We start from the raw sequence: 19009 nt of genomic DNA on the forward strand, positions 1-19009 counted from the left end.
CACGCACACATGCAAATAGACTCACACACGCACACACACACACGCACACAAACACATACACACACACACACGCGCACACACACACACACACACACACATACACTTATCTAAAGGTGTGCTAATCCGAAGTGACTTCCCTTGTAAATTCAGTACTTGTCATTTTACTTATTCTCATTAACACTTTAGATAAATAGCCCACCCTTCATCACATCACTGAATTATTCACGAGACAGTTGAGACTGGGGCTATGTAGTGGTTTCTTAGTATGTGAGTCTTGTCTTAATTGCTATGTACTGTAAATATACATGTTGGTCTTTGTGGCTCTTTCATCATGGGCTGTTTTTCTTTCTATGTGCTTATTTTATTTCAGTGGTCATCATTAAACAGAACTATAATGATGCAATGATGTTTTCTGACAAACTTGGAGCTTGAAGTAACAACGTGTTACTCCTCTCTACCCTCATCCCTTCATCTCTTCTCTTCTCTTCTCTTCTCTTCTCTTCTCTTCTCTTCTCTTCTCTTCTCTTCTCTTCTCTTCTCTTCTCTTCTCTGCTCTCTCAGTTGTTCGGCTGCTTCCTGGCCTGGGAGACACGGAATGTGAGCATCCCTGCCCTGAACGACAGCAAGTACATAGGGATGAGTGTCTACAATGTGGGCATTATGTGCATCATCGGAGCAGCGGTGTCCTTCCTCACGCGGGACCAGCCCAATGTTCAGTTCTGCATCGTGGCTCTGGTCATCATTTTCTGCAGTACCATCACCCTCTGTTTGGTCTTCGTCCCAAAGGTGGGCTCGGACACTCACTCCACCCATTAAAACAGATAATACTGTATTGCAATCGACAAATATTGAGATAATTCACATTCGGTGGTACGCATTCTGCTACACCAGAAAACCAAAACATAACACCCTAACAACATTTTCATGTTGTTTCTCTCTGCGTCGTTCACAAACCTTCACAGTTCATCACCATGAGGACCAACCCGGACGCAGCCACACAGAACCGGAGGTTAAACTTCACTCAGAACCAGAAGAAGGAGGATTCGAAGACGTCCACCTCGGTGACCAGCGTCAACCAGGCCAACACCTCCAGACTGGACGGGCTGCAGACAGACAACCACCGCCTCCGCATGAGGATCACTGAGGTGAGGAGTGACCTGATGACCCATCGTGAAACAACGGTGTACTGTCGTAACACTATTCTAAAAATATAAACACTATTCTAAAAATATAAACTAAAATAAACACAAAACACAAAAACATTCAATACACAGTCCATAGGGATATTTGCTGTGCGTGGGTACTCTCTTTTTTTAAACAACCTAGGTGACATTGTCCTCCATAGGGGACCTGCAATGACTAAAAAGGCCCTGTCAAGAAGCCCATCCTGTCTAAATATGATGTCATAAGACAGTGACTTGAATAACTTCCCACGCCAATCACTCTCTAAGTGATGAATTTGTCTGCTTTGTCTGCTGTGTCTGCGTCTGCCTTTCCGGCATTTGTCCTTGGAATTGTTCTTGTATGTGGCAACTATGGAGATATTAGACACTCTTAGAGGACAGTGGAAGTCAGTTAGTTTTTTGGGAAACCAACATACTGTATGTGACAGCAGCTGGTGAAACCGCGAACAGGTCGCCAACCAATCAAAATATTCTGACTTTTATTCCGAAAAATGTAAATAAATTCCAACGTTGTTGAAAATCAATGACACACTCGCTAGTCAGTGAGTAATCCCCACTACTACCTAGTTTACTATAACACTACTTTACATTGTTAGCAGGCTCACATAACAAGCTGTGTTAGCTGACTAGCGAGTGTGTCATTGATCAACTCTGCAGACTTGTTCCCAGTTTCACCAGCTGCTGTCACATATTTCAGCACCAATGTCACCAGGTTGACATCATTCCCTAGTGAATAATCGATCGATATGAGTGGGAAAAACAAAACTAAATGGCTTCCCACAGCATTTTCCTTTTCTGACAAAATGTTCCTCTTCCTAGCATGGTTTTCCACAGCTTGGATATGGTTGTGTACTAACATTTGAATATGTCTGTGTACTAACGTTTGAATATGTCAATGTACTAACATTTGAATATGGCTGTGTACTAACGTTTGGATATGGTTGTGTACTAACGTTTGGATATGGCTGTGTACTAACGTTTGGATATGGCTGTGTACTAACGTTTGAATATGGCTGTGTGCTAACGTTTGACTATGGTTGTGTACTAACGTTTGGATATGGTTGTGTACTAACGTTTGGATATGGTTGTGTACTAACGTTTGGATATGGTTGTGTACTAACGTTTGGATATGGTTGTGTACTAACGTTTGGATATGGTTGTGTACTAACGTTTGGATATGGCTGTGTACTAACGTTTGGATATGGTTGTGTACTAACGTTTGGATATGGTTGTGTACTAACGTTTGGATATGGTTGTGTACTAACGTTTGGATATGGATGTGTACTAACGTTTGGATATGGTTGTGTACTAACGTTTGGATATGGCTGTGTACTAACGTTTGGATATGGTTGTGTACTAACGTTTGGATATGGTTGTGTACTAACGTTTGGATATGGTTGTGTACTAACGTTTGGATATGGTTGTGTACTAACGTTTGGATATGGTTGTGTACTAACGTTTGGATATGGTTGTGTACTAACGTTTGGATACGGTTGTGTACTAACGTTTGGATATGGTTGTGTACTAACGTTTGGATATGGTTGTGTACAGCTTGACAAGGAACTGGAGGAGGTGACGATGCAGCTGCAGGACACTCCAGAGAAGACCCCCTACATCAAACAGAATCACTATCAGGACGTCAACAACATCCTTAGCATACGCAACTTCACAGATGGAAAAGGTGAGAGAGAGAGACCACCACTGTCTCTGGCATCCCACTGCTACAGTATCACCTCACATTGCTCTCCCGTAGAACAGACACATTTCTGTCAGCCCCACTTCCCATTGACGCACTTTCTGACTGCATATGATGCTCTCTGGAGTGTGTAAGGCGTCTGTCTGTTGAAGGTAAAACAGCTGTGATCACATCCCGGATTGGGAGTATGATGCTCTCTGGAGTGTGTAAGGCGTCTGTCTGTTGAAGGTAAAACAGCTGTGATCACATCCCGGATTGGGAGCAAAGAGCCTGCAATTTTTTTGTCAGCAAATTACCATCCTTGTAACTAATGATCTGAAAATGCTAATTGTAGTGAGTGTGGACACAGAGCAGCAGGCTACTAGTCCATCCCTCTTCACACACATACACACACACACACACACACACATAAAAACACATAAACACACGGACACACGTGTACACACACACACACACACACACACACACACACACACACACACACACACACACACACACACACATTTTAATCATTTATTTATGTCCACATAGAAACAAGTATACAGGGACACAAATACTGAAGGCACAGATGGGATGCATTCACAAACAGACATGGACAATGTCTTTCACATACAACAGGACAAGACTCACGGGTACAAGTAACACCGTCTCCGCCATGGCGGCTGCCAATAATCGCAGAGACAGAGCAATACTTGCTGAGCCTTTTTGCTTCTCCCTTGGACATTCCCAGTAGACGTAGTCCTCTGACAACCAATCTGTGCACATGTCCAAGACTGCCAAATATAAAGACTAATAGCGTACACCTATAGCCTAGCTCTGAGATGGTATCTACAAGCTGCTGGTATTTCATGACCTTAGTCATGAAGGCTTCCTCTAGGCTTATATCAAAGGTGCATGCTACCTCTAATACAGACACCTCTCTGGACTCTTCATCAACAACAATAACATCTGGTGTGTTAGCAGACAACTGTGAAAAGTGACATTGGTCATTACAGAGATTGAACATAGATGCATTGACACAAGCATGTGTATACATTTTCACTGTAACTGGGAAGTGGAGTGATATGTCCTTTACTATAAGGCTCACAATTATGTCATGACGTGCTATATACATTCCTTTGTAAACATAACAGCCATTCAAGATGTGTGATAGTGTTTCTGTAACCTGTTCTGTGGTGTGGTGCAAGCAATGAGGAACCTGAGTGGAAGTAAACCAAATAGAGAGGTTGAGTCTGGTAGGAAGGACTTGTAATCTGGCCTTGGTTGTGAATATGACAATGACACACACACACACACACACACACACACACACACACACACACACACATAAAAACACATAAACACACGGACACACGTGTAGACACACACTCACACACACACACACACACACACACACACACACACACACACACACACACACACACGCACACAGTCAGTCCAGCAAAAGCATCTCTCCTCTTCTTGCAATTGAAATAGTGCCTCATTTGCTCTGGCTTCCACTGATGGTAATTGATGTTCAGTGTTATTGTATAATGGGGAGCCTCTTGTCAGGCTGAATGACAATTAAACGTCAGGTACAGTAGCTTGTTGTAAAGGAACCCTTTGTGCTGATGGAGGTCCTTGTCCTTTGTGCTGATGGAGGTCCTTTGTGCTGATGGAGGTCCTTGGAGCATTGTGGTCTTGCTGAGGAAACAAAATAGAACTTGCCAGCCGCAGTGTCAAGCCAGTTTGAACTGATGAACTAGACATCGGAACACTCTCATTTCAAGTTGAAAGGTTTTTTTATTTGATGTTGGCAAGAGCACTGTAAGACCTGTACCTTACCTGAACTGTAAGACTTCCTGATATTATGGTAGTAGTTTATTTCACCTCAGTAGATCAATGTCAAATCAATGAAGTATACAGGACATTACTACTTTAGAAACCTCCTCTTCTCCCCACCCGTCCTATCTCCCTCTCCTACTCTTTCTCTTTCTCCTTCTTCTTCTACTGTGCCCCCTTTCTCTCATCTGTCTCTCCCTCTCACCATCATTCTTCTCCCCTCTGTGTCTCTGTCCCTATTAGGGATGGGCATTTGAATTGTTTTGACAGTTTGAGTACTCACATGATCTTTTTTCAAGTACTCGAGTATGCGTATTTATATAAAACACCTTTTATTTTTTTACTTGACTGCAGCTTTAACAATTGCTCTTATCAGGAGCTGCAGTATGTGTATCGAGTGAATAGAGCAAATATGAGACAGTTAATTCATTCATTTGCTTTATTTGAAGCCTAATAGAAGCAACTGAAGCTGCTTACCAAATCAGAATAGACACTAGTTAGTGAGTCTAACTAGTCATAAGTACAACCAATTTGGGAGTAATGGCTGACTCTGGTGAGCAGCAAAGATGTGTGATTTGTGTATGTGTGTGTGTGTGTGTGTGTGTGTGTGTGTGTGTGTGTGTGTGTTTGTGTGTGTGTGTGTGTGTGTGTGTGTGTGTGAGTGCGTGCCCTTATCCAGAATAACTTACAACAAATACATTTGTCTAAGAAAGTGAATCATCTAGCCATCAGTCATCATGATAAAAAGTAATCCATGCCAAAACCAGGGGCCATTGGCAGTTACAATGCTAGAAGAAGGACGTTTTTATTATTATTTGTTTATGGTATAAAAACCGTACAAGGGGGTAGTGGGGATGAGGAGGTATTTAGGAGGGACAGTTAAGATGGGTGAAGCCTGAAGAGATGGGTCTTCAATCTACGGTGGAAGATAGGTAGTGACTCTGCAGTCCTGACAGTGATCTAGTTGTTTGTTATAAAAACATTTTGGGGGGGGATAATAATTTATGATAGTTGGTAATCCAACTGGTTTGATGCATTCACCTTCACATACATGACCATATGGATACTATTATGGTTAATATGTATATGATATTGCAACTGCAATTGAAGAATTTCTGGGTGAGTTAAAAATAAGTATACATTTATTCCCCAGTACAACTTCCGACGGTTATGGACATAATAAGCTGTCTCTACGCACCAAGGGCGAAATAGTCACTCACACATTGGGGGGGACACTTTGGGGAGATATAAATATTTTTTTTCAGACTTTTATTCTGAAATGTAATTTTTCAGACTTTTATTCAGATTTTGTTTTCAGACTTTTATTCTGAATTTTGTTTTTTCTGACTTTTATTCAGAAATTTAATTTTCCAGACTTTTATTCTGAAAAAATACTTTTATTCTGGCTTTTTTAAAGGCATTTTTTACGAACTCCCAGCAGAGTCAAAACACGAAATTCTGTGATCACTACCTTTTCCAGTTGAACATAAACTAAACTATTTAAATGCTGCTATTGTTTGCGAAAGATACTTACACGGTACTAGCGGTACTGTGTTGCTTCTATCTATGTTACAGTAACGTGTAAGTGTGCTGGCCATGTAAACAGTAAAACATGACATGGATTTCAAAAGAGATCAGTTTGAATGCATATAATAACTGCAGACCGGACTTTGAAATAGGAGCAACACGCATGAACACTAAGATGCCCGCATTTCACAAGCATAAATTATTGGGGGGGACAAATTGTCCATCTATGAACATTGAAGGGGACGTGTCCCCCTGTCCCCCCCCCTGTCTCCCCATACAATTACGTTATATCTCACTCCAAAATGTTGTGTTGAATGAATGAATGAATGGTCTTTATTGTCATTGCTATAGTACAGGTACCAAACAACGACATTTAGGAGGGGTGGCTCCCCTGGTGCTAGGAAAGAAAAAAAAAAGGAAAAAAAACACAAGAAGGGAAGGAGCTGGTTTACATAAATAAAGGCTATGTACACTATCCACTATACTATACTGTACAGATAGACGACTAGGGTTGTCATATTGCACATAGTGTTATTGCACATTCATTTGAAGTGTCGCAGTTTGCAGGCTAGAAATGTACATATTTGTGACTCAGCACTACACCTGATTTTTTTCAGTCCAGCAGCTGCCATCAATCCGTCCAGACTGTCCAGGGCCCAGAACCTAGGTCTTTGCTGTGTTCAGGGCCTGGATGGCCCTGGGGTAGAAGCTGTGCTTCAGTCTGTTTGTCCTTGCGGCCATGGTCCTGTACCGCCTTTTCGAGGGCAGCCGGGTAAAGTGTTTGTACCCAGGGTGGGTTGGGTCTCTGGAGATCTTGGAGGCCTTCCTGAGACAGCGTGTGTTGTACAGCTCTTCCAGAGAGGGGAGGGGGGCGCCGGTGATCTTCTGGGCTGTTCTCACGACTCTCTGTAGCGCATTTCTCTCCGCGGTTGTGCAGCTGGAGAACCAGTTGCAGATGCCGTAGGTGAGGATGCTCTCCACTGCGCCGCGGTAGTAGGCCACCATTATCTCCTGCTTGATGTGTTCCTTCCTGAGGACTCTCAGGATGTAGAGCCGTTGTTGTGCCTTCTTGATGGTGGCTGTTGTGTTGTTCTTCCAGGACAGGTCATCCTGTATGTGCACCCCCAGGAATCGGAGGGTTGAGACTCTCTCCACGCTCTCTCCGTCGATGAGCAGGGGCTGGATCTCGGACTTTTTCCTCCTGAAGTCCACGATGATTTCCTGGGTCTTTGACTTGTTCATCAGCAGGTTGTTAACCTTGCACAGCTTGCTCAGTTGCTCTACCTCATCCCTGTACGCCGCCTCGTCCCCCCCCGAGATGCAGCCCACCACGGTGGTGTCATCTGCAAACTTTACGATGGAGTTGCTGGGGTGGACGATGGAGTTGCTGTGTTATGTAATGTTATGGTTAATAATGATTGATAATGATTTGCTCATCCCTGTGTGACAGACACTCGATCATATCAGATCCTAAATTCCATTAAGAATACCCAACATGCTATTACCATGCTCTCAAGTTACAATGAATCGTGAGGAGTTTACGCTTGGTCCAGTACCTGAAGCCGATGACCTGATTCTATGTGTTGTTAACGATGAATACATTAGATATTAATGGTGAACTCTATGTGATAACCTGGTTATCGGGCTGAGAGAGGCGGGTATTGACCACCCTTCATAATGGAAAATCAGACGATCACTGTCTTTGTATCAGCCACATTTAAATCACATGGCTAGCGCCACCAAATCACTTTGCGTCCTCTGTTGAAGGGAGTGCTTTAGCTGCAGTAGCTAACTGTTCAAATTAGACCTTGTGTGTTTGGGTGTGGGAACAATGCAGGGTCCCAGAGACAAGAACACCCCTTCCCATTCAAATGTCATGTATGTGTGTTTATATATTATATAATCTTTTTATATATATATATATATATTGATATATATTGATATATATAGATTGATATATTGATATATTGATATAAACCATAGCCTATACAGTATGTGACAGGGTCTGGTTAAAAAGTCCTCAAGTTGGGCATGGTCATTTTAAAGTTTTTCCAGATTATGAAAGTGCAGATAGTAAGGATTTTTTGTATAAATCTAAATTTGTAAATATTACAATTTGTTGAATGTCGGTACACCTCAAACCAAATAGTGGAGAAACACGCTCTGAATCAAAACACACGCAAAACAGCTGCTAGTAGGCTAGCGCTAAAAAGGAACATCGCTACAAACATCTACCTGCACGCTTAGCACATCACACAACACGCTGATAGAACATGAACATGCTAAAAACACAACTACACATAATTAGATGATCACACAGTCCTTGCTTTTGAACACGTCCTAAAACTAAAGTTTGTTTACAAGCCATGCATCACTTACCCAGTAGTCTAGAGCAGACGAAACAGTGAATCCAATTCACAAATTATAAGTATTTCGTGATCCTAAAACTGTTGTTTGTTATATCGAGTGGGCTCTTCAACACTTCATCTTTTGTAATATGCCCAAAAAACTCATTTTCTTTTTTAAACAAGAAGCTTTTTGCTAATTTACGCAACTTAATTTGCGCGCCTTTTCACCTCACATGTTGTCACATATATTAGGCCTTTGTTCTGGCAGATGCAGACAAATACATACCGGTAGTCTAGAAAATAAATATCTGAAGATATTACTGATAAAAAGTAATTTACTCAATAAGGAATCAGCATATCTGCACATCAGCATCTCTCTATTTGAGGATCATCATTATCATCCCCCGTCTCTCTCTGAACAGTGTTCGCTATTCATGAGGAGACTGCTGGACTAAACGTATGGAGGTCTGGGAATGAGTGGCTGGTATAAGAGTAGGACACAGTGTCAACAGAGATTACAATCACACCCCAGAGTGAGCAACTCTCCCTCCTTTCCTCTCCGGCCCTTGAATATTCATCAACACATCGCATGGTCGGGGAATGGGTGGGTGAGGTTGATGGAGGCAAGGACAGTTATTATGGAGTTATTATTATGCGTTATGATCGCGGTGTATTATATGACCTGTTGTATGACTCTTATAATGACATCTCGTAATGACACTGAGTGACAATGATAGATTGAGTTATTGTCTGCTACTGGTGACACTTCACATGAAGCACAATTCTAACACATTATAATACCTTTATAGAGCCAGTCTTTTAATTTCACAATAAAGCGCTTAGTCATGACAAGACTTTGGTAATACACATTATAGAGAATCATACATGCTTAAAACAAGAACTGTAATAATAAATCTATACCCCGATGTTTACTGCACACTGAGCGATTGCGTACACCGTGTTTCTTCACAATACATGGGTAGCCTATTTCTTAGGGCTTGAGTGGTGACCTTTTTCAGAAATGTACACGTTTGACACCCGACACCTCTGTGTGGGTTTAAATGATTTTTAAAATCTCCAAAACAGGATTATCTGTGAAATGCATGAATTGCCAACTGCACCCAAATCCATACATGTATGAATCAAATGATGATATGTATAGATATCTATCCCCGTGCTCTTCACACTCCAAGAACAAGGTTATAGGGCTTTTCTTTTTTTTTTACCCAACCATCGACACAACTGTCACCAACATAGTTTCTCTGCCTCAGATCAGATCGCCTCACAATCAGGACATGATGCAGTGGTTGGAACTTCAAGTCAGGTGCTATGCTATGCTATGCTATGAGGTTGAAATCTGGGACAACTGGCGAGTAAAAAAAAAGAAAAAAAGAAACAGCACAAAATTGATCTTTTTCGGGGCTCTCCAGGTGTTTGCTTTGATCCAAACTGTGTTCACACTCTCCATCGGCCTCCCACCGTGACACCACGCCGGAATCCTGTCAGTCTCTCTCACCCCCCCCCTGCTCAACTGAAAAGAAAACGAAACAAAACAACAATTCCACAACATAAAATATTGCTCTCTCTCTGTATCCCTGCTGGGATGTGAGGCTGTGTTCTCATGTGGTGAGCAGATACACAAACAGAAGTGTCTTCTGTTGTCGGTTTGTTAGGCCTTTGATATAATGCATCAGGGAAATAACCATATGACCGATGACCATGATGAGGCGGTGTGACCGGTCTGACAGTGAAGTCCTATATAGCTTTTCATGAGTCATGGGCCAGCTGAGACAGTACAGGACCGTGCGCTGAGTGTGTGTGTGTGTGTGTGTGTGTGTGTGTGTGTGTGTGTGTGACAGCCTGGCTGGTGTCACTGTCTAATCCCTCCATGTCTTTGCAGAGGGGGAGAAGTCAATACTGAAGAACCACCTGGAACAGAAGCCTCAGGCACAGTGGGGCTCCATGGATCCCTCTCGGATAAACAGAGGTCCCCTGGAGGATATCAACTCACCTGAACAGTGAGTTCTCTTCTATACCTCACACACACACACACACACACACACACACACACACACACACACAGTACCTCCCCCTGACTAGACGTCAGATGTATTACCACCAACAGCACTGGCTGTTGCTCTGGCAACCACCCTGTGAAAGATTGACCAATATAAAGTCCCAGTTCCCCCATACACACACACAGACACAGACACACACACACACACACACACACACACACACACACACACACACACACACACACACACACACACACACACATAACCTGCACAGCTGGCAACTGTGTGTTGCCCCAACTCCTAAAAGGTGGTAGTCCAGAGCACTCAAAACACTCAGGTGACAAATACAGATCTGGCCTCAGTTATAATTCATAAGCAGGCAGAGGAATGTCGACTTAATCAGGGAGGGGAAGAGAGTTTCATGCATCATTGAGACAGCCCACCCCCTCCCTTCCAACATTCGTTTAACTGGGCCGGGGGAAGAGAGAGAGAGCGCATTAGAGAGGGGGGGGGGGGGGAGAGAGAGAGAGAGGTACAGTAGAGAGAGAGAGAGAGGGGAGGAGAACACACGAGAGTGAAAGAGATGGAGGAAAAGAGAGGCAGGGAAACACCATAGAAAGATGGAGGGAAAGAGAGGAAGACATGAGGGAGAGAGAGAGAGAGAGCCTCACAGAACTTACGTAACCGGTGATTTACAGCTACCGTTGGAAGCGGCGGGCCCTGAAAATAGACAGGAGAACAAGACTGGAAGAGCACTCTGAGCTATTCCCATACCACATGAATGTTTGATTACAGTCAGAGAGAGAGAGAGAGAGAGAGAGAGCGCGCGCGTGAGAGAGATAGTGCGAGAGAGAGAGAGAGAGAGAAAGAGAGAGAGTGAGAGGGAGAGAGAGAGAAAGGATGAGAGAGAGGGAGAGCTCTGTTTCAGATAAGAGCCTGTTAAATGGAGCCACTGGAATCACCTTCTCATTCTCATGCGTACACAAAGCTTTTTTGGCAAGCGCAGCACATACACGATGACCTTGCCTCCCAAAAATAGCCTCCAAAGTAGAGCCCCCAAACGAGGCCAAAAGGTGTTTTTAATAACTGTAAGGCAACACGTTAAGACTGCAAAATACCAACTGGCACAGTACAACATACATTCTTCAAGGTCTACTGAATGAGGCCACTTCTTTTTTTTTTTTTTTCATTCTTTACATAACTGGCATTTGGTTATGTAATTGGCTTGAAAACAGATCTCTCTAGCGAGGTGCAGTGTGAGCTGTCACACCAGGCGGAAGCATGAAATGTTCTTTTTGTCAGAAGATCCCCAAAGCCTGGAGGCGCTGTGGATTATGGGTTAGCGGAGAGAGAGGAGGGCTGTAGCTTTATGGGGGTACTGGTGCTGCAGGGGGGAGGGTGGGGGGGTGGTGGTGGGGCGGGGGGGGGGGGGGGGTCTGGTGGGGGTGGGGGGGGGTCTGGTGGGGATGGGGGGACCCCACCCTCTCAGTGTGTTACCATGGGGACTCGGTGGGGGAATCGGAGTGTTTGTGGTGATATATAGCATTAGCCATAGCATTCTGACCTCGCAGTGTAGTGTATAGTATTCAGCCCCTATTTCCCCCAGCTATCACCAGTCCCAGCAGACAGAAAGCCCTTGCACACGCAGCAGCTGTACAGATGTATGTCATGCTTACGTTCACTTGTGTACAGTAAGTGGAGGACGACTTTTAAAGGAATCGGGGGAGGGATTGTATTGACTTTATTTGTTTAGACTAGACGGTAATGATCTTTCATTTTATTTTGTATAGCACTTTTGTATAGCACACTTTTATGTACTGTAACTGCGTGACTCACTTGGTAGAGCATAACGCTAGCAGCGCTCGGGTTTGATTCCCGCACACATCTCACAATTAAACCTCAAGATGCTTCACATGTCAACGTACACGATGATGCTAATCGTACAGTACCAATACCACACATCAACCCTGTGTCTCTCAATTTGATTTGATTATTTTTATTTTTTTTTAATAACGAAATCGTTTTCTCTCTCCACAGCATACAGCGCCGGCTATCTTTGCAGCTGCCCATTCTGCACCATGCCTACTTACCCTCCATAGGGGGGGTGGATGCCAGCTGTACCAGCCCCAATGCCAGCCCTGGCTCCAGCCCCCGGCACAGACACATGCCCCCGTCATACCGGGTCATGGTCTCAGGCCTGTGAGCATCAGTACCTCCCTGGAGCTACGATAGAGGAGATCCGGGTGTTTTTTTAAAGAAAAAACAAGCAGACTGAGGTCATCAGCGATAAAGGAAATAATGTGTTGGACCAGGGAGGTGGGTGTTCCACTCTTCATGTCTCTGAACCCCTTCTAGAACTTAACCCCCGGGTCGGGAGATGGAAGGGGAAGGAGGGGGCACAAGAGGACCTTAACACACCAACGATCCACAGCAACCTCCCTCGGTCATCCCCCCCCCCACCCACCCCCCCGACACACACTCACACACACATCATACACACACATCATACACACACATCATACACACGCACACACACTCGCGTGCACACACACACACACACACATACACACACACACCCACACACACACCCTAACAGCAGAGGACCAGACCTGACCTGACCTGTAGCCTTATCTGCTTTTGAGGGTTTCTATGTTTTGTTCAGTTTTTTGTTTTTTTTGTCATCCACTTGACCATGTGTGAGCTTGTCAAACTTGAGTACTGCACTACTTAACTGCCTGGAAATAGGCATGGGAACGAGGAGTTCCAGACCTGTCGTAGGATTCATCCCACTCATCCCCTGTGAACTGACATGTAAATATCATACTTTCTGACTTTGATGTACTGTAAACTTTGAGTATGCTGTGAATGAACATTTGGGGGGTGGGAGGGGTCCTGAAAATCTCTAATGAAAACTTAACTGGCATCTTAAAAAGCAAATTTAACACCAAATTGGTTTGTGTAATACTGAATCATTGTAGTGTGCTAATAATGTTAAATGCGTTGGCTCATGGCAAGAAGTATGATTATAGTAATTTTTAGACATCCGTGACTAGCAAATGTCGAAAGACACCAGGGGCCAATTCCTTTAACTTGGAGTAATATGCACAGCTTATTTTCCACTTTGCTAAATTTGCACCATTAGTTTTTTCTTAAAAGATTAACACATCTAGCTTTGCGCATAGGCCTTTCAGGTTTTTACAACTTCCCATGTTTAATTGTGTCTCTAAACAAGCATGATATACAGTATGCCTTTCTTGGTGTAATAGGTAACCCACAAAGCCAAACCGTTTAGACCTAAAAACAAACCATGAGATTAGTATCGTGACTCTCTATGTACATGTGTAGACACACAAACAATATAGACTCTCTCTCACACACATACACACACACACACACACACACACACACACACACACACACACACCTGTAGACAGACTGGTAATCAGAAAAGGCCACTGTGGCTTGCCTTGCAGACCAAGGTACAGTCTGTGGACTAGGTTTTAATTACACAGGTGGCCATCACACAGGAGGCCACCACCTGTCAATGGTAGAAAAAAAAACTAATCAGCCATGTGACTTCCTGAGAGGACCATACAACCCAGCCCTTAGTGACAGACAGGCAGCTCGGTTCCCAGGCTAGTCCAGAGGGCACTGGGAGAGCGTCATGTCAACATACCTGTACATATAACAATGAAACAGGTACGTGGTGACAGAGGCAAAAGTGGTGAAAGACCAGAGCTATAAATTGGGTGATGGTGTCGTCGATATGAACGATTCTCAAATAGTGATGGCAAAGAGGATGCAGGCCTGAGAATTTTGGTGACGTGTCATTTTCTTTCAAACATCTAAGCTACTGTGAAGGCAATCTGAAACTACACGTGAACCTAATGTGAACCCCACATCCAGCTGTGGCTTGAGCTTGCAATGCTCAGGTACCACACCACTGTCAGTCACAGACACAATGGAGTCACAGACTGGGAGGACACACAGATGGAATCTCAGCCTGGGAGGAAAGCACACACAGACAGACAGACAGACGGAGCTACAGACAGACAGAGAGCTTCTCGTCATACAGTGATCTTGTAGAAAAAAAATCACCTGGTACCTAGCAACAGTGAACACACTTCATTGTTGCTATTGAAATGTATTTCTGTGCAGTTCAATTGGCCCACAGGTCACTTCTTGAATAAAAAAGGGCCGTAGACATAGCTATTGTCATTTTCTTTGTAAAACTGTTGTCACGAGAACAAGAGTAAAAAAAAAGAAAGAAAAAAGAAGAAAAACACACAAAAAACTGAACAAGAAATCCTGAATAAGATACGTATCATCAAGTCTAAATATATTTGTTTCAGCATATATTTCACCATTGGTGTCTTGGTTTTAGTTTCTAAAGACGTTTGTTGAGCCCTGTGCCTGTTGTCTAATACTGTAGCCTGCAGGATGCACAGTACACAGTAGGTGGGGGCACTGGCTAGGCAAACAACAACAACAACAACAACAACAATAACAACAACATCTGCAACACATCTGTACATTGTGCAACCTGTCATGATTTATTTTCCTTCAACGCTTCAACACGTGGGACAGTGTGTGGGAGAATAAGGGGACAACATCACTCAGGCGTGGGTGGACTGTCTCTTAGAAACGGGCTGACGCTGAACGCTGACGATGTCAGCCACCGCAAGGAGGATGACCAACGGACAGGAGGGGAGGAGGCAGAGACAGAACTGATAGTGGACACATAAACCTCCTGTGTGAGTCCTGTGACTTCCTGTGCGAGTCCCGCCACCCCCCTCGGTCCAGAGCTCCGGGGGTAGAGAAAGACCCTGTCTAGAGCAGCAACGCAGCACAGACCTCCATGAAGCCACAACTTCTCCATCTTTGCCAAGTGAGGGAGACACTGGGGGTTGGTTGTTCATTCAGAAGAGAAAAAACAACACATTTTATATATTAAATTATATGTGAGTGTGTAAAATTTGCTGATACCCTGATGGTGTCGATGTATGGAATATTTGGTATTTGGGTTTCTCAAGACGGCATGAAATAAAGTGTATAATTCACATAGTTACCTCTGTTTTTGCGAACTGTCGTGACAAATCCACTCTGTTGTTTCATCCTCTCACTACGAGCCAGTTTTCCTTTTTCCTGAAAAACGTTGCTTTTCTAATTCTGCAAACCTTTGGTTGATCAGTCACACACAAAGGAGTACATCCAGCAGTCAATGTCAAAGCCAAGATTCTCAATGAGAAACTTCCCACAATGTAATGTAAACTATGTGCAGCATTACAGTTGCTATTAGACTTTGAGGGCAATAAAGTGTACCTATAGCGTTGGCTATTCATCAGGATGAACCTTAAAATAGTCAAAGACATGACATTCAGAAACACTCCTTTCCTGGCATTTATGGAACCCGAGAGTCACTATTTATTGTTCATACAAAATGCCAAATGCTGTTTATCAGGTATTGTACTTTGGTTTTTGATGTGCCCTCATTTTCTATGATTCATTTAACCTTTTCCTCCACATTTACAAAAATAGTTGCAATGGTGGTAGTTAAAGGGCTCATAATGACTTGTAATAAACTGCTTCATGCTAATGTTCTGTATTAGCCAGGGGTCCTCCGTTTTTTTCTTTTCCTTTTAGTTTGAAGGTCAAAACACTTCTATATATTCATATATTTATATGTATCGTCATCAGGGTTTCTGGAATACATGGAACATATGTCCAAAATATAAGAGAAATATATCGATCGAAAACATTCAACTTCATACTGTTACTGTTTTTGTCAATTTCATATGTGGTATTCCATGCAAACATTGTAGAATTTAAGTTAAATTCCAAATAAAAACCTATGTTAAAATGCAAAATATATTATGTATGGAAGGGGCAATAACGTGTTTTCTTATACCAGAAAGAGACAGAGAACTAAGAAACCTTGACGTTCACAACACCCATGATGATACTTGGAACCCATTTTTTTTATTTACAGTATCTGTAACTATGTTATGTACAGTTGAGATAGATATGAAAACTTGTATAGAATATATATCGCACTGGAACACAAGGACATTTTGGAGCCATCAGTTGTTATGGGGGTTTTTGAACAACGTTCTTCTTTAATTGTCTGAATGTTATGGACAGCCTTTACTTTTCACATCATCGTTAAATAAAGTGAGACTGAAAATAACTCCATACAATGGTTTTGATCAATGGAAAAAGCATTAGAGTTTGTTTCAGTCACTATTTGCCAATGGCCAAAATCTGTTTGGATGACATACTGTTTCTTATAAACTTCTGCAGTTCAAGAGTCTTCAGTATATGACATCAAAAGGACTGCACTTATGCACTTATAACTTAAATCAACCCAACCTTTTCAACCCTTCTGTTTTGTTGTTGGGTCTGTAGTCTCAGTGAGTGGAGATACTCTAATATCCTATGGGACAAAATAAGGAGGCAAGGTGCATGAGGTTGTGGGTTTTGTCTGTGGGTTTTGAACATGCGACTACAGCAAGTTGACAGTACATCACTATCTACACTCTACATCATCCTATCTATTCTGACATGACAAAAACATTTGTACTTAAAAAGTTATCTACGTAAAAAGTTTTATTCCAGCACATTTGGGAGCTAATTAACTACGGTACAATGTACAATCACAACAAAAAGTGTACTTCCTTTTCTTGTACTTCGTAGTTTTGATGCATGGGATCGTCAGATTTTTTCAATAAAACAAATTACATTATAATCAAAGTTAAGTTGACTGATAATTGTCATCAGACAGCAGATTTTATTCGAAATTCCATTACAAACGATCAGAAAGAGAGCCTAAAAAAAAAAAAACGCCAAAAACGAATACTACACTATCTCATCAAATTCAGATTCAGATTCAGATTCAGATAACGTTTATTGCCATTATGCATACACATATAGGAATTTGCTTCGACATTACAGTAAGTGTGTTTATACTTTTTTCACGTGTCAAAAAACAGGACAACACAGGACAGACAAAAGTGCATTGGATAGTGCAATATAAAGTGCAGTGCAGAGTTTTTATGGTGAGTCCAGTGCATATTCATTCCTGGGCAGACTTGGGGGCGGGGGGGAGGGGGAAGCCAGAGTCATTTATCAGCCTGGCGGCGGAGGGGTAGAAACTGAGCCTGTGGCGGGCCTTCAGTGCCTTAGGCAGCCGCAACCTTCTTCCAGAGGGAAGCAGGGTGAGGAGGCCGTGGCCGGGGTGGAAGGGGTCTGCCATGATCTTCCTTGCCCTCCTCAGAGCCCTGGTGTCATGCAGGGAGTTGAGGGAGGGCAAGGGACAGCCGATCACCCTCTCTGCTGAACGTAACACCCGCTGCAACTTGGCCTTGTCCTTGGTCGTTGCAGCAGGGAACCAGGTGATGATGGAGTGGGTGAGGATGGACTCTATGATGGCCGTGTAAAACTGGACCATCATGGACCTCGGCAGCCTGAGTTTCCTCAGCTGCCGGAGGAAGAACATCCTCTTCTGGGCCTTCTTCGTGAGGGCCTCGGTGTTCCGCTCCCACTTGAGGTCCCGGGAGATGGTCATGCCTAGAAAGCGGCATGACTCCACGGAGGCCACCGGGGTACCTCCCAGCGTGATGGGAGGGGGCAGGGCTGCTTTCCTACGGAAGTCCACCACCATCTCCACTGTTTTCAGAGCATTGAGCTCCAGATTGTTTAAACTGCACCAGCTCTGCAGCCCCTCGATCTCACCCCTGTAGGCAGATTCGTCCCCCCCGGAGATGAGGCCCACCAGGGTGGTGTCGTCTGCAAACTTCAGGAGCTTGACCGAGGGGTGGCGGGAGACACAGCTGTTGGTGTAAAGGGAGAATAGTGCTGGAGACAGGACGCAGCCCTGCGGGGAGCCCGTGCTGGTGGACCTGGAGCTGGAAATGCTCTTCCCCAGCTTCACCCGCTGAGACCTGTCAGTCAGGAAATGCCGACCCAAGAGCACTTTATTGACATAGAACTAGGCACAAACAGCTTGTGAGCTGTCTACACCCGCACACGTATACACAGAGAAGGAGGGGAAATAAATGTGTAATGAAAAGATCTGTATGTTGACTTTGATAAATAATAGAGTCGTTAGGGGGCCTTTCGGCAAACAGGATGTAGGAAATGTGCTAGAGAGAAAGCCAGGCCTCTCCATCAAGCTCTCAAATATTTAGCATGTCAGTTCTAGACAGATGGCTTTGAGGCCTTGCTCAGTGCGCTATGGGGTGTAGAGCAGAGGCAATGGCTTACAACCTCTTGGCCAACCAGAGCTCAACAATACCCTCATAGGGGTAGGCCTGGAGATCACCTCATACAAACCCTTCTCAGTGCAACGAACAGGCCCATCCCTGCTCTGTGCTTTACAGAGGGGTGAGGCTGGGGCTGGAGCAGGCAACTTTGAAG

General features: G+C 43.7%; 1 protein-coding gene across 1 annotated transcript in view; it reads left to right on the forward strand.

Moving 5' to 3' along the window:
- Positions 1-12797, forward strand: part of gabbr2 (gamma-aminobutyric acid (GABA) B receptor, 2) — a gene marked incomplete at both ends in the record, with an annotated part of 193725 nt that extends 180928 nt beyond the window's left edge. Inside the window, 5 exons of the mRNA XM_080530897.1 lie at positions 562-786; positions 963-1145; positions 2736-2865; positions 10477-10594; positions 12632-12797. Coding sequence (XP_080387023.1) covers positions 562-786; positions 963-1145; positions 2736-2865; positions 10477-10594; positions 12632-12797 — 822 coding nt within the window. The remainder of the gene's footprint in view (positions 1-561; positions 787-962; positions 1146-2735; positions 2866-10476; positions 10595-12631) is intronic.
- Positions 12798-19009: the final 6212 nt, after the last annotated feature.

This window comes from Nansenia antarctica (assembly GCF_963989245.1).
Source record: "Nansenia antarctica genome assembly, chromosome: 5".
Taxonomy (NCBI): Eukaryota; Metazoa; Chordata; class Actinopteri; order Argentiniformes; family Microstomatidae; genus Nansenia; species Nansenia antarctica.